General features: G+C 47.3%; 2 protein-coding genes, 1 long non-coding RNA gene and 1 other non-coding gene across 5 annotated transcripts; 2 read left to right on the top strand and 2 right to left on the bottom strand.

The window, feature by feature from the left end:
• Positions 1 to 1,636: 1,636 nt before the first annotated feature.
• On the top strand, positions 1,637 to 10,418 carry RPS2 (ribosomal protein S2). The gene is made up of 8 exons (XM_034420678.2): positions 1,637 to 1,762; positions 2,424 to 2,615; positions 3,242 to 3,331; positions 3,836 to 3,943; positions 5,831 to 6,004; positions 6,174 to 6,333; positions 9,981 to 10,072; positions 10,292 to 10,418. The coding sequence occupies exons 2-8, from the start codon at positions 2,427 to 2,429 to the stop codon at positions 10,373 to 10,375; spliced, it is 897 nt and encodes a 298-aa protein (XP_034276569.2). The 5' UTR covers positions 1,637 to 1,762; positions 2,424 to 2,426; the 3' UTR covers positions 10,376 to 10,418.
• Positions 2,755 to 10,692, bottom strand: LOC148112078 (uncharacterized). The gene is made up of 2 exons (XR_015729892.1): positions 10,424 to 10,692; positions 2,755 to 4,565 (listed from the first exon to the last, which is right to left on the bottom strand). It is a non-coding gene; the product is annotated as an uncharacterized LOC148112078 (long non-coding RNA).
• On the top strand, positions 8,550 to 8,689 carry LOC117667410 (small nucleolar RNA SNORA64/SNORA10 family). Its single transcript, XR_004592032.1, has one exon. It is a non-coding gene; the product is annotated as a small nucleolar RNA SNORA64/SNORA10 family (small nucleolar RNA).
• A 1,774-nt stretch (positions 10,693 to 12,466) lies between the features above and the next one.
• Positions 12,467 to 15,678, bottom strand: NDUFB10 (NADH:ubiquinone oxidoreductase subunit B10). 2 transcript variants are annotated; one of them, XM_034420679.3, is made up of 4 exons: positions 14,917 to 15,678; positions 14,029 to 14,167; positions 13,284 to 13,423; positions 12,467 to 12,726 (listed from the first exon to the last, which is right to left on the bottom strand). In XM_034420679.3, the coding sequence occupies exons 1-4, from the start codon at positions 15,062 to 15,064 to the stop codon at positions 12,623 to 12,625; spliced, it is 531 nt and encodes a 176-aa protein (XP_034276570.1). In that variant the 5' UTR covers positions 15,065 to 15,678; the 3' UTR covers positions 12,467 to 12,622. The 2 variants fall into 2 exon arrangements, with proteins under 2 accessions (XP_034276570.1, XP_034276572.1); XM_034420681.3 differs by having other exon boundaries at positions 12,467 to 12,692.
• Between the last annotated feature and the right edge of the window lie 89 nt (positions 15,679 to 15,767).

Here is a 15,767-nt window from a genome sequence, read left to right as displayed (position 1 = left end):
ACACAAACTTCCAGCATTCCAAATTCAGCCTTGAGCGAACTCCCAGCCGAGGGTTCTCTCTTGAGCAAACCAAGATAAACTCTACATTAGAAACTTGTACATAAGCAGAAAACACCTACAATGTCCAACAGCTGCTAGCCAATAGCCAGCAAAGTGGTGGAACTGGGGCATGGAATGTTGTTAGTACGGATCACGGTAGTGCAACTACACCTATTGAACAGAATGTAAGCTTGCCACCTACTCTATTTCAGAGATCTGTTTGTTACATAATTTTAAAAGAATGTTCCCTTTCAAGTTACAATCCCTTTATAGGGATGAAGGATAATATTGTCCATAAATGCAAAAGGCAATTTTAATTGCACTTGCCATCTGTATATGCTGTATACATCTCTGGTGTCAGCATGCGAGGAACCCATCTTGCACAAACCTTCCGATACTGAAGAATATCAATAATGTGTCCCACACGTTCCTGTGAAATGCCAAGTTTGGCAGCAATTTCTCTTTGCGTGATCTGCCGATTGTCCTTGATCAGTTCATCAACCTTTTTCACATGAAACTGATCAGTGGCCGTCACTGGTCTTCCACTGCGTTCTTGATCACATAAATCAGTTCTTCCTGGTTTACCACCTTTACATTTTTTGGCCCAGCGACGCACAGTACTCACATCCACACAATCATCACCATAAACAGCAAGCATTTGGCGGTGAATTTCAATTGGGGGAACTCCTTCAGCAGTCAAAAATTCAATCACCGCACGTTGTTTAAAGCGTACTGAGGAATATTCAGTGAAGGCTTCCATTTCACAAGCAATGGCAACACCACCTTTTCTCACAGCAACTTCCCACCAACGGAGGTGAAAGAACAGATGCTAAAGAATATATCGGGGCTTCTAACACAGGGCTGGATTTGGGAGGCATCCCTTTTCATTCAACCCTCGTGGTACCCAACACAACAACATCCATCAGCTCTAGCTGCAGCAACCACCGGTCTTGATTATGTCGTAGGCTTGCCATCCACTCTATTTCAGGAACCTGTGTTACATAAAATTGAAAGGGAGGGTTTCTTTTTCAAAGTATCAAAAATGCAGCTTGCTCTTTTTATAGGTGAAGGACAACATAATGCTAAAGGTAGTTTCAACTACACTTCCCACCTGTATCATTTGCAAAAGTGCAAAAATCACGCAAGTTATTTTGAAGAGGGCAGCATTTCAGGATTGCTTTTTTTAAAGAAAAGTGCAGAATAAGATATTCGGCAGAAGCGACACAACCAGTCACCACGTGGAACAGACGAACCCAGCCACACCAAAAGAGCCTTTATTAAGACAAGCTGCGTCTGATGTGGCCGTGAATTTCCAGAGGCAGCAAACAGAGGCTTAAGCAATTCCTTTGCAACAGGACCAAAGTGCACCGCTCACCGGGCATTATACAAACCACCCGCGCCGGCCAAGGCTGAACCCACCGACGACCTCAAGCACAGGCGGCGGCACCTCTTACTTTCCCGGAAAACGCGCGCCAAGCCCGCCCGCCGCCGCTCCTTTTATAGCCTTGGTGTTCTAATCCGTGCTCGATCCCGGGCGTTTTAATTCATGCTCGATCCGGCCAAGAGCGCGGCGCGGAGCGAGCGCCTGTGCGCCTGCGCGATCGGTTTAGGAAGTAGGGAAATAGGACCTCGCGCACGCGCTTTGAGAGATAACGGATCTCGCGAGAGGAGCCGACATTAAATACCCCTCCCCGCGCGCGTTCGGCCTTCTATTCTATCGCACGTAAGTAGCTGCCGGTGCTGTTCGCGGCGGTATCCGCCGCCATCACTTTCGGGGGGGCCGCGGCGCTGGGTCCGGTTCTGGGGAGCGGCTAGGAAGGTTCTCCGTCCTCCAGAGAGCAGGGGGTTTTTTTGGGGGGGGGTCCCCGCTTTCGATGAGGACGGACGGCAGCGGGAATCCGCTGTGAAGGAACCCGGAAGTCGTGCGGCTCCGCTGCTCGGGAGCTCGTGCCGCGCACGTGGCTCCAGTAGCCGGGCGCGCGAATCGGCGGGAGGGAGGGAGGGAGGGAGATGCGTCAGGAGGGGGAGGTTTCGGGCGGGAGGGAGGCTGCTTGGGGTCAGGTGCCCTTCCCTCCCCAGAGCGTTTCTGCGCTGGGCCCATTGGCCCCAGAAGAGCCCCCGAGAGCGCCTGAGCGGCCCTCCGCCCTGTGCCGTCTGGCTTGCGGGGCCCCCATCCCCCCCTTCCCGCTGGCCTTCCTAGGGCTTGCTTCGTTCTCCGCTTGCTTTAGGGCCGCTTCAGGCTGGAAATGGGACTTGGAGCCCGGCTCTGGCTTTCTTTCCGTCCGGTTTTTCTGCGTGGTCGTTTTTGCCTTCTGCGGCACCCGTAGCCTGTGTGTTCTGAAATAATTCATACGGTTGCAAATGTAACCCCCCCCCCCCTCTAGCAAATGGCGGATGACGCCGGTGCTGCGGGAGGGGCAGGAGCAGGAGGAGGAGGAGGAGGAGGAGCTGCTGCCGCCGCCGCCAGAGGAGGCTTCCGAGGTGGCTTCGGCAGTGGAGGCCGGGGCCGTGGAAGAGGTCGGGGCCGTGGTCGGGGCCGTGGTCGCGGGGCTCGAGGCAAAGCTGAGGACAAAGAAGTGAGTAGAATTACCCTGGTACCCTTTTTGAAGTCGGGAGAAAATGTGCTGTATTTTCATTGAAACAAATGGAAATGGCTTTTCTAGATGTAGTTCCAGGCATGCCATTCTCTGGTAATAAATAAAAGATTTTAGGAAAGCTGATTATGTTTTCATTTTTATTAGGATTGAATAAATCAAAGTCAGAATACTTAACTGAAATGGGCAACCAACAAATCTAATAAAGCAAGCCAGCCCTCTGGATGTATGCACTGGTCTGTTTCAAGCCAGACAGAACTCAGCAGAGGCCACTATAGTTAAGAGAACCTTTAGTTATGTTAATACATTTTTCTCCATTTATGACAGTTACAGAAATTAAACCTTCCGATTGATTCCTGTAGAACAGAACTGGACTTTGCTCTCTGGGGTCAAGGGCAACATATAATTGGGTGTCCGCTGCATAACAAAGAAAACATGCAAATAGGAAGGAAGGGGATGGATTGTTAAAATGCATACCATCCTCCAAGTACCATGTGCTATCTTGTTAAAATTGTAAGTGCTCCAACTGGTTGCCTTTTATATATGAAACTTACATTGTTGCTGAAGGAAGTTTGAGTTCTTTAATAGACCCATTTCTATTTTTGCAGTGGATGCCTGTGACCAAACTAGGCCGACTGGTAAAGGACATGAAGATCAAATCTCTGGAAGAGATCTACCTTTTCTCTCTTCCAATCAAGGTATTTATTACTCTTAAAAACTTGGAGAACTCATTACTTTCTCAGAGGATAACAGATAGCTGCAGGGATGGGGACAGGGTAAGCTCAATTGTGTAATAACCCAGTAAAATTGGTGAGACAATCCAGACAAAATTTGAAAGAAATTGTTCTCTTTAAGTTATTGTTGCATGGTGTATTATTAATTTTGAGTTTTAAAAGGAGCTAGAGAAAATCCATTTTAGTGAGAGCTTGTTTGGCACTCAATTAAAAGCTGCAGATCAACTTCTAGTCCTACCTTAATTTTGAAAATCATCTGGATGACTTGCCCAGTTACTTTCAGCCCTAGGAAGAACCTACTGGCAGGCCACTCCCAAAAATATTGCAAAGAAAATTGTATCTACTTGTTCTGGGGGTCTGCAGAAACCAGGATTGACTTATCAACCAAGTCAACAATGAAGAGAGTTGATGTTATTGTGAAATTTCTTGCAGTATAGAGAGGTAGTTTATCGTTTATTGATTTTTCAGGAGTCTGAAATCATTGACTTCTTCCTGGGTTCCTCGCTGAAGGATGAGGTTTTGAAAATCATGCCAGTGCAGAAGCAAACACGGGCAGGCCAGCGCACCAGGTTCAAGGTAACCTCAGCTGCATTTTGCTTCCTGTGCTTGGGAGGTGTAGTTTCTATGGCAATAGAAATTCCTGATGTAACTTATAGCTAAACCATCCTCCTTTTTTCTTGGTATGTTTACTTGTTAAAGCAGACTTCCCAATCTGGGATTCATTTGTTTCAAGTTGGGAAAGTAAGCAAACTTTACATTGAAAGTTTGTTCAATGTAAAGAATGAACTTTTCCTGATATCTGAAGGAACTGAATATCTGAAGGATATTCTGAAGGAGCAGACGTGGTTTTGGAACCACTGAATCATATCTTTTAAAAATCCTGAAGCACCGGAGGACTGGAATTAGCAAAAGAAAAGTGCTCCAGAATTCCAAAACCATCATGCCAGACAAACCTTATTGCATTCTTGCTGTATACATGGTATACTTCAATAAGTATTTCACAGTAGATCACAATCTACTTCTTGTTAAGATAGAACAATGTGAGAGAGACAGCTTCACCATCAGAGGGATTCGTAACTGGCTGACCACCCGCATTCAGCATGTGGTCCTCAATGGAACTATATTGACCTGGAGGGAAGCATGCAGCGGGGTATTCCAAGGCTCTGTCTTAGGCCCAGTACTCATCTTCATAAATTATCTAGATGAGGAGATAGAAGGGGAACAATCAGAATCAAAAATGCAGATAAAAACCAACCTGGAGGAAATAGCAAATCCATTAGGTTCAGAAGGACCTTGGCAGACTTGAGCAGTGGGCCCTACCAACAAAATGCAGTTCGGTGAAAGGTAAGGTTTTGCCCTTAAGCAAGAAAAACCAAATGCACAGTATAGAATGGATAGTACCTGATTCAACAGCAGAGAGAGAGATCTAGGAGTCCTAGTGGACAAACAAATGTAGGCCAGCAGTGGGTTGCAGCCGTCAGAAAAGCCAATGCAATCCAATCAACAGAGGGATAGAATCAAGATCATGTGAATTGTTATACTGCACTGGTAAGACCACACTTGGAATGTTGCATTCAGTGATTGCTCTTTTTGTACTCAAAAAGATGTTGAGTCTCTAGAAAGAGTGCAGGGAAGAGCAACAAAGCTGATTAAAGGACTGGAGGATAAAGCGTACAACGAATAGTTGTGGGAACTGGGTATTTCTAGTCCAACAAAGAAAAGGACTAAGGTAACATGGTAGTCCTCCAGTACTTGAGGGGCTGTCACAGAGAAGAGGGGGTTGACCTGTTCTCCAAAGCACCCGAGGGCAGAACAAGGACTAATGGATGGAAACATAACAGATCCAACCTAGAATTAAGGCGGCATTCCCTTTCAGTGAGAACAGTCAGTGAACTGCTCACTTTCAGTGAACAGTCAGGCAGGGCCTGCAGGATGGCGGTGGCCTTGGGCTGTGGAATTGGGGTGGCTGGCCACAGCTTGGGGTGCCCCTGGGCTGACATAGAGCCCTGGGAGCAACAGTGGAGAGCTGAGACTGCTGAAAGCCTCAGCCTCTACATCAGCCCCAGCGCCACTGCTGGAAGAGGCCATGCGCAAAGTAGCCAAAAGGGCAAGGAGAAGGAAGGAGATTGGGTGGGGCCTGAAACACCCCTTTGGCTGGAAACGTGGGTGAGTTGTCAAGTACCTGAATTCTGACCATAAGGACACTGCTGTGCCCATAACTTGGGGGCCAGGGTAAGCCTCATTCTTTCATGCTGCTTGAATTTCAAATGGTTGCTGAATGAATGGTCATAACCCGAGGACTGCCTGTGATAAACTGTGCTCAGTATCAGGTTTTTTGGCCAGGTGTTTGCAGAGTTCAAATTGGGCTGGCTGTCAGGGTGGTTGGTGCCTTTGTGTGTATTTATGGCAACGGGTGTTTGCATTTCTGGTGTGGAATTATGGGTTATCTCTTTTTCTCCTTAGGCCTTTGTTGCAATTGGGGATTACAATGGTCATGTTGGTCTCGGGGTCAAGTGCTCTAAAGAAGTTGCCACGGCCATTCGTGGGGCCATCATCCTGGCGAAACTCTCCATCGTGCCAGTGAGGCGAGGCTATTGGGGAAACAAGATTGGCAAGCCTCACACTGTGCCGTGCAAGGTAACACTTCTAGTTTTGTGGAGCTTTTGCATTGGCTGAATAGCAAGAGCACTTCTATACCGCTTCGCAGTGTTTTATAACCCTACTGCCCCCCTCCTCCCACAAACACAATCTGGGTCCTCATGAACTACTTTACTATGTGAACCTCTTGTCTGGTTTGCATTTGTAGGTGACAGGCCGGTGTGGGTCCGTCCTGGTTCGCCTCATTCCTGCCCCACGTGGCACAGGGATTGTGTCTGCCCCCGTTCCCAAGAAGCTACTGATGATGGCGGGAATCGATGACTGCTACACCTCAGCCAGGGGCTGCACTGCTACCTTGGGCAATTTTGGTACGTCTTGGTGGATCTGAAGTAAATGGGTGTAATTTGGGAAATGGCAACCTTGTGCCACAGAATTCTTAGCTTGCCAGTAGCTTATTTATTTACCATATTTTTCGGAGAATAAGACACACCTTCCCCCCCCCCCCAAAAAAAGAGGGTGAAAATCTGACTGCATTTTATACTCCGAATGTAGCCCCGCTCAGCTTTTTTCAGAGGCTGAAAGAAGCTTCAGAAAAGAAGCCCCCAAACAGAGCTTCAGAGGCTTTTTTTCTGAAGCTCTGTTTTGGAGGCTTTCAGAGGCAGGAGAACAAGTTTTTTCTGAAACAGAGTTTCAGAAGTTTGAGAGGCAGAAAAAAAAAAGGCAAGGCACAGAGCTAACAACCAAGGACCCTGTTGCTAAAATTTACCTCTGGGAACAGCTGATTGGGGGTATTCCAGGAGGCCCATCCACCCGCCAATCAGCTTTTTTCTTATTTTCCTCCCCAAAAAGTAAGGTGCATCTTATACTCCGAAAAATACGATAATTTATAGAGCTGTCAATCTCAATAAATGTGGCTCTGGGTTGTATACAACCAAGCAAAGCAAATATAACCATTGAAAACAATTTTCAAGTGCAATTAACAATCTTGCAGGTTTGTCAAAGGGCCCCCAAAGTTGTTGGAAGAACTGTGTTTGTGCTTCTAGTCTGCTTTCTGGACTATTTCGCCTTACGAACTCTACGTAATGCATATGTCATTCTTGCTGTCATCTTGGCTTGAAGATGGCCAAGAGGAACTTGGCATCACAGTTCTTAGTACTCAAGAGAACAGATCCACAACCTAAAATTCCAGAGCTTTAAGCACCCTCTATAGAGTTTTTCAGACAATGAAACTTGTTTTAAAATTCCCTGATCAAGAAACAAACAGGTCTGGTGAAAAATGGCTGTGTTCAAGTTACATTTTTTAGTCTCTGAACAATAAAGTTCCTGGAACATGGTTTGAAAAATCCTGCTGTAGGACACCCCACCCCACCCCCCAAAAAAACCATCCTGAAGTAAGCTTCCAAATAGTAATTGTTTGCATTATGTGTAGAGAAGCTCTTAAATTCAAGAATTATATTAAGTGTACATGAACAAGTCAAATCTAGTTTTTATTCTGGCTTTTGGAATACCACCCGTAGCATATCCCTTGGAAGCGAAGTGGAACCTGCAGCCCATAAAATAATGAGCACACCCTTGATTTGAAACTGCAAGAGGAGATGAGGTGACCCTGGAGTGGAAGGCAGTCTGAATGCAGAGAGTGATAAAGACCATCTCTTGCATGTTTGCAGGCTTCATGGCCCTGGCCTCTCTAAAGCAGGGAGAGAGACATCGATAGATTTTGAATGTTATAGGTTAATTTATTTTATATAAGGGGACCTCCCCCTCACACAAAGAGACAGTACCACTGCACAGATCCACCCCTTGGTCATCTGTCAGGAGGGGCAGGATCTTGTTCTGACCTAGGTTTCCTTAGAAATTAAACAGCACAAACTTAGTCCCGGCAAACCTCTTTAATTCATATGATTGTAAATTACTTTCATTTAAAGTCTCAAGACTTGATAAACAGTCTTTCTGAGGAAGGTTATCAACACCCACCTATCTCACGTGGAATGCTGCCAGAGAGCTAATTTCCAGACGCAGGGCAAGGCCAAACCTGGCATAGTCACAAGTTTCAAATCTTGAGTCAGCCAGATGAACTAATTGCTTCCTGCAAAAGCTCATGTCCCATTTGCTTCTCTCTTATGTCTTATGGGAGGGCCAATCATCTCTCAGCCTTACTCCCAAATCGACCCTGTTTCCTTAATTGTTCCTGTCTCCTGGCATCTCTGCGCATGAGCACACTGGGAACAGGCTCCTGTTGTTCTTCTGCCTCACTGATGTCAGACTCCAGAGGCAGCAAAGAACTACCTTGGCCCCCGCTCTGCCTCCGACTCAGAGCCCTCGTCCGAGCCTTCCCCAGACTCCAGGACTGGCCCACATTCCTTCCCAAACTCCTCACTGTCCGAATCTGCTGCCAGCTCTGCTGGCCGCTAGCAGGCCACAACAGATCTAACATAGGTGACTAAGGTAACATTTAGTGCTGGCTGGCTCCTGTTATAGGAGTATAAATGGCTGCTCTGTGGACTTGATAAATAAATTGGCCAAATCCCAGCCTAGCATCATTTTGCGCTGGTGTTTTGGTTCTTTGGAAATGCTCAATTCTAGAACTCTCTCAGCTCTGCTCAGTTGCACCTGACTCCAGTGGTGCAGCTGTCGTTTTCGAGAGGGAAAGCAAATGAGTTCAAATTTGCACGGCAGTGAGTCCGGCTGCAGTGGTCTCTCTGTTCCTTATCAAACTCAACAGGTTTGAATATATGATTGTGCATTATAAAAGAATACTAGCTGATAACTCTGTGTTGCCCGGGTATTTATTGCCAGCTCCCCCCTCTGTGTGTATCTCTCTCTCTCTATTTATTTATTTATTTGTTTATTTATTTATTGGTTTGTTTGTTTGTTTATTTATTTATTTATTTATTGGTTCGATTTATAGGCCGCCCTTCTCCGGAGACTCAGGGCAGCTTACAATGTATTAAGCAATAGCCTTCATACTTTTGTATATACCTGCTTAGTAGGGCTTTCAGCCCCCCCCTAAGCGGTGTTCTTTTTTATACAAAGTCAGCTTATTGCCCCCACAATCCGGGTCCTCATTTTATCTACCTCGAAAGGATGGAAGGCTGAGTCAACCTTGAGCCTGGTGAGATTAATTGCAGGCAGCTGGTGTTACTTAACAGTACTTTAGTCTGCTGCGCCACCAAGGCTCTTCTCTATTCCCCCCCCTCCTCTGTATCTTCCCTGCCCCCTCCCTCTCCCCCCCCCCCCCGGGCAGGCCATGAGGCACTCTTGCAGCACCTTGCACAGTTTAGTGAACTTTAGTGTGCTTCACAATGGGGGATATGGGGTCCCCTCCTCCTCCTGGAGCCCATTTCAACGCGGAGCGACAATGCGTTCTTGCGTTACTCGCCCCTAGCAACAAGATGCGACTTACATCTCTGAGCCCGAAGCAGCGGGAGGGCTGCCTTGACTGCAAATGTGGCACGAAGGCAAGGACAGGGTCCCTTCGCTCCTTCACTAAGGCTCTGGCCATCGCCTTGCCGTGTCCTCCATCCCCCTCCTCCCCGCAGGTCTTTGGCTGAGCTCGGTGGGCCTGAACTCCAGCCCGAAGTGGCAGGAGCCAAGGCTGCCTTGAGCACAAATGTGGCGCAAAGACAAGTATAGAACCGCTTCACTCCTGCACTAAGGCTCTTGTGGCCCTCCTCTTCCTTCCCTTCTCCTCTTGCAACCCTTGGCCAGTGGTGGTGCTGGGAGGTGTGTCGTTACCATGTCAACTCCACTGTACTGTACAGTAGAAGCCATTTTAAAGCACAACAGGCTGTATCTTAGCAGAGCACACACACCTAGGGGTGTCTTACCCCGCAGTATTTTTTTTCCAGATAGTAAGTCATCTGTGTACCAAGTTTGGTTGAAATTGCTCAAGGCATTCCAGTTACGCTGGAACATACATACATACATACATACATACATACATACATACATACATACTTTTATATATATATATAGAAGATTGTGAGTACTGAGGTGACTTCAATTTTTATTTCAGCTAAAGCCACCTTTGATGCTATCTCCAAGACCTACAGTTATCTGACCCCTGATCTCTGGAAAGAAACTGTCTTCACTAAATCTCCTTATCAGGTAAGGAAAATGTGGCATGAGGATTAGAGTTCTCCCCCCCCCTCCCCCAAAGATTATGCCTTTCCTTTCCAACGAGACAGACATGGAGGCTCCTCTCATTTTATCCTACTAACCCTGTGAGATGGAGTGAAGTCACTGAACAGAATTCCTGCCTGCCTCCTAGAGCTGTATTTTATGGGGTGGGGCGGAAATTGATGAACCTTTTCCCCTTTTCTACAGGAGTTCACTGATCATCTGGCGAAGACACACACCACCAGAGTGTCTGTGCAAAGAACTCAGGCAGCTGCTGTGGCAACCACCTAAAAGATCCTGTACATTATCAATAAAGTAATCCTTACGTTTTAAACCAACCTAGTACATGCTGTATTTGTTCCTTGGGCAGGTTCCTTCATTGGGAGAAATGCCAATGTTCCAAAAAATGCATCTTGAACATAAACAATATCCTTGAGTAAGGAAGGTTTGGGGGATCTTCAGGAGTTGTGATTGCTTTGCTTGTATGTTTCAGTGGTTGGCCGCAAGATTGGATATCGGCAAGGTGAGAGGCCAAGAGAAGGATTGGGTTGTTCTTTCCTCCCAAGCTTAGCTCTTGATAGCCATCACTGATGTTCTCGTTGCCTTCTGCAGTGTCATCACTTTCCATCATTGGATTCTTCTCAACATTCTTCATCCTTGTCTCAGAATGTTCTGGGTTACCATAGGGACAGGAATTTTAAATGATTGAACTTTACTGGCCACATTTTACCGGATGTCAGTTAGGTTAACATTTGTTTTTCCCATCATTTGAAATATAGCTTCTCTCTCATTTGATCTCTAACAAACACTACCTTTCTCAACAAATGGAGCCATTGATCGTTTTTATCTAGAGGCTTAAGTTGTTGCAGACTTGACAGTAAGCCAGAACTGCATTCTTTTAATTCACCTGGAGGATTAACCTACCCTTGGGAATTTTGCAACTGTTAGAACCATGGCTAGCTCTGGTAAATACCAAGCGGAGCTGGAAGCTAGGGAAGAATTATATTATGGGACAGACGTCATACAAATGTATCAACTTTTGATCGCTTTCCTTTTTCTTGATTTGAATATTTAATTTAATTTAATCAATCATATTTCAAGGGACTCTGGGCAGCTTACAACAAAAATAATACAATGAACACAATTTTTAAAAAACAAACAAACATAAAAGCATTTTAAAAACACATGCACACCATCCATGGCCAGATCTCGCAAGATTGAACAGCGAGATCAGCGGCCCCAGGCCTGCCAGAAAAGCCAGGTCTTCACCGCTTTTCGGAAGGCCAATAGGGTGGAGATGGTCCGGACCTCAGGAGGTAACTGGTTCCAGAGAGCTGGGGCAGCCACAGAGAAGGCCCTCCCCTGCGGGCCCGCCAGCCGGCATTGTTTAGCTGATGGGACCCAGAGACCAACTCTGGGATCTTGCCGGTTGCTGGGAGCTATGCAGTAGAAGGCGGTCTCGAAGATAGCCTGGCCTTGAGCCATGTAGGGCTTTAAAGGTAATAACCAACACCTTGAATTGTGCCCGGAGACCAATAGGGAGCCAGTGCAGCTCACGGAGAATTGGTGTAATGTGGGTGTATCTAGCGGCATTCTGGACCAACTGTAGTCTCCGAACACTCTTGAAGGGTAGCCCCATCTAATGTGACAAGCAGAGCGTGCTCAGAGGCAATGTCTTTACTGATGCATTGATGAACAATTGGCTTGGATTTCATTGCCACCTGACACTAAGCCCCTGCCACCCTGTGCCCACCGATCCAGCTGACAACTCCCATTGCAAACGTGGTGGCTATGGGGAGGGGGGGAGAGAGCCAAAAACAGCCCTTCAGCTGCTATGGGTCAAAAATCCCCTTTGTAAAGAGGTCCTGGGTAGTGCAGTGCTTTGCAGTCTAAAATTCATTTTAAGTATGTTGAATAGTCTGAGCCTGAGCAATGTGCAAAATGTTCTGTGAATAGAGCAGTTTCAGGTGATCTGCTTAGGGACAAAAATGGGCACGCATGTGAGATATTAGAGAAAAGGGAATAGTTTGATAGTTTATTAATTGTACTGTTGTACAATTGTACTGTTCCATTGAACCATCCCTGACTCCAAAATATTGGATAATCATTTGTCCAGGATAGAACAGGGACTCCTGCAGGGGGTTGGAACCTCCAAAGTCTCTTCTAGCCCTGTTTCTACCCTGCTCGAATTCAAGGATAGCAGCAGTAGCAAGGAAAAGGGTAGGGTGCACCATCCATAACTTACCTAGTGATCTCCTCCCAGATTCTGTTTTGGCTGAAAACTGGAATGGTTCAAGTTCCAGGGAATTTTCTAGCCCGGTTCCAGAACCACCATGTTTTCTTTGCATTTGGCTCCGTAAGCCATTAACGAACAAGACAAAATTTTGCTATGCTGAAATGTCTTTATTTTATACAAGGAACATTAAGGAATTGATAAAGATTATACATTTATTCATTTTACAACTGAGTTGCACTTCAGCCTCATCTGCCACAGAATTGCACCAGGGTTGTCCCCTGATTTCCCACCAAAGACGCAGCTCATTTCTTTTCTGCCTCTGCTTGGGCCTTCCTTTCTGCAATCATCCGATGTTTCTGCTTCATTAAACACCTGCGAGCAGATCCAAAACCACCTAGGTCATCATCTAAAATTAAAAAACCCAGGTTACACGATAATCTGCCAAAAAGATTACTGCGCGGTGACACTGCCAAGCAAGGAACTTTCTTGAAAGGCAGAATTCTCCCTGAGTCCTGACTCACTGGGATTGAACACTGATTTAAAAAGCTCCTTTTTAATTCTCAAAACATAAAGCAACTTGAAAAGAAATCCAAATTCATTGCTGAAGAGGATACTTAGGGACATTTTTTATTGTTTTTCTTCATTAAAAACAATCTTTCATGAAGTACATTTAATTGAATTTCACAGCAAGTTGAACCCAAGTAAAAACTAAATTTTAAAAACATTCATGCATGGGGAAAAAAAGTCAAAGTTCCAAATCTTCTCCATAAAGAAGTCAGGAACTAATTCTTACTAAGTGTGAAGTAAAATAACCCACATAAACCAAAACTTATTAACACCCTCAATCATTTTGACCTATGTAAATAGGATCCTTACACCAAAAAGTTTTGAGAACCACTGGCCTAGAATATGGGATCTGGTTTTACATAAGTTTAATGTTAAAAATGTCAGGGGTTGACTTACATCGATCCCTATAAGCTTTGGCTACATCTTTAAATAGCTGTAGGTCCTTTGCACAATTTTCAGCGGCATTCACGCCTTCCCGGACTTGGCAAGCACCTAACCTCTCCCGTACGATTTTCACAATTTCCTGGTCAACCTGCCTATGAAAGCAGAAAAACAATTTGGAGAATGCTGTAACACACGTATTTGTTCCTCCAGTTAGCCATGCAACCTCAGTGCCCAGCATCTTTTTAGGCTCATACCCCCATTGAACAGATGGCTCACAAGCACAACACACAAGTGTTGTGCTCATGTGGGGTTTGAACCACTAACAAATCTTTATCAAAGCAAGCCCAGCCTTACTATGATTCCACCTTCAAACAAAATGTTTGCATTAGATAAAATACTGAAGATTTGTTTTCATAACTTTTCTTTACCAAAGGAACCACTTCTCGCTTTCCTGCTGTGACTGCAAAGAGCCCCTTTAGAAGATGAGCTTTCTGCTCTCCTCCTTCCTTATTTGTTCCACCACTGTAATTTAAGTCCAGGAAAAAGCCTGACCATAGGCCATTTTAGACCCTTCCCCTGGAGTACCTGTGGCCCTACCTATATTCCCAAGCTTGCCATCTTTTAACTGCTGCCTGTGCTGATAGTTACCTAACAGGCTACAAAATACTTCCAAATAATTTAAGCACATAAAGCTGCAGATAACAGTGGCCTGCATAACAGATCATTTGAGACGAACTCGGGAAAGATACAGACATACAAATCTCTCTTCCACTGCATCTCAGCTTCGTAGATGCACAGGTAGTCATCCTCCAAGCATTCTGTAATGTCCGGCACACGGCGGAACTCCCGGTGATAGTAATAAATCTTATTGTTTGAACGCTGGCGTTCCAGCCATTCTGTTAAAAAAAGAAAAAAAACAAGTCCATTCCAGACAGGAGCTAGAGAGCTCTTTTAATCAGCAAGGTTAAAGATGAAGTGATTGCTAGGATCTTAAGACAGCTTGCCTTTTTTTGTACACAGTTTGTATTAAAACTATTCACAAGAAGATAGAAACTAAGAAACTAATGTATAGTGAGAAGGAAAAAAGAAGAAAAAGAAAGCAAAGAAAGAGCAAAAGCTGGAAGAAAAGAAAGTTGAAGAGTGATAGAAATGAAAGAAGTGGCTTCTGATATTCTCCACAGCAGTCCGGTGGGCCTGATTTCTAGGAAGCCACCCTGGAAAGGCTGCCCTGCTCCCCCTCTGAAGCTCAGGCGCGGCCCGCCCGGCTGAAGGGCTGGAACTCGCCTGCCACCGGCTCACCGCTGCGTCTCGTTTCTGTCCGACGGAGCCTCCAGGGAAGGCAAGCAAGCCGAGCCAGCCGCCGATCTCTGCAGAGGACGCGCTATGGGGCCCACCGGCCCTCCTGGCGCGAGCGGAGAAGGCGCTGCAGCTGGGCGGAGCCTCAGCCGGTCAGGCCAGCGCTTCCCCAACCTTGGCAACTGCAGGGTACGTGGACTTCGGCTCCCAGAATCCTCACCAAGAGTCATGCAGGCTGCGGAATTGTGGGAGCCGAAGTCCATACGCCTGAAAGAAGCCCCGCCTTCCAGCCGCTACGGCTGAGGATGACGGGAGTTGTAGTTGCGAAAGCACCGTCCCTCCTCCTCACCTCTGTACAGGGTGACCGGTCTGTCTACCGTGTAGTAAAAGAGCTTGTCGAAGAAGAGAGTCGGGCCGGAGGAGGGCACCGGGGGTCCAGGCTCCGGAACGTCGATCGGGGGCAAGTTATAAGCCGCCCGCTCCGAGTCCTTCGACATCTCCGCAGCCTCCGGAACGTCTGATCGGACAAAATGGCGGCGGAAGACAAGTGCGCATGCGTATGCTAGCGAGAAAGCTTTCGCTTTCCGCCGGCCAATCGGTGGGGAGGCATTTCTGCGCGTGCGCGCCGAGGGGTGTGTGTCTGCGTTTGCCGAGTGGGCGTTCCTGTCCGCCCTTTAATTTGGCGGCCGACGCGATGAGTCCAGTAGGGGGCGTCAGGGAGCTCCCAGCCGCGTGGCCGGCGCGTTTCTCCCTCTGAGGTCCGCTGTGCCGGCCGCCCAGACGGAGCTTCCCGCCCCCCCCCGCCTTCCTCCCTCCACGATGGTTGGGGCCGGGGAAGGGGCGCCTCCGCTTCCATCTTTAGCCCCGGGGCGGAATTTGCAGCGGCGCTTCGGAAAGGAGCCCCCGGCAAACGGCTCAGGACCCGGAAGGCGGGTTTCCTCTCTTCCGGAAGGGGGCCGAGCCCGTGCTCGAAGACCCCCCCCCCATTGGGCCCCCGCCCTGCAGGTGCAAGAGCGGCCGTCCACGGCTCAGGTCGGGGCCGCCCTTCGGCTGCAGCCCAGAAGCTCTGAAGAAGCCGGGAGCCCCTCCCCCCCCCCGTGCCCCTTTCCCCCCCTTGGGAGGCGGAGGGGTGGTCGTGGAGGGGGGGGTGGGGGCAGGGAAAGGCCGCGTGGCTCTAGAGCAGTGGCTCCCAACCTTAAG

This window comes from Pantherophis guttatus, chromosome 14 (assembly GCF_059756535.1).
Source record: "Pantherophis guttatus breed Tessera chromosome 14, ASM5975653v1, whole genome shotgun sequence".
NCBI lineage: Eukaryota > Metazoa > Chordata > Lepidosauria > Squamata > Colubridae > Pantherophis > Pantherophis guttatus.
This window is presented reverse-complemented; position numbering and strand designations above follow the sequence as displayed.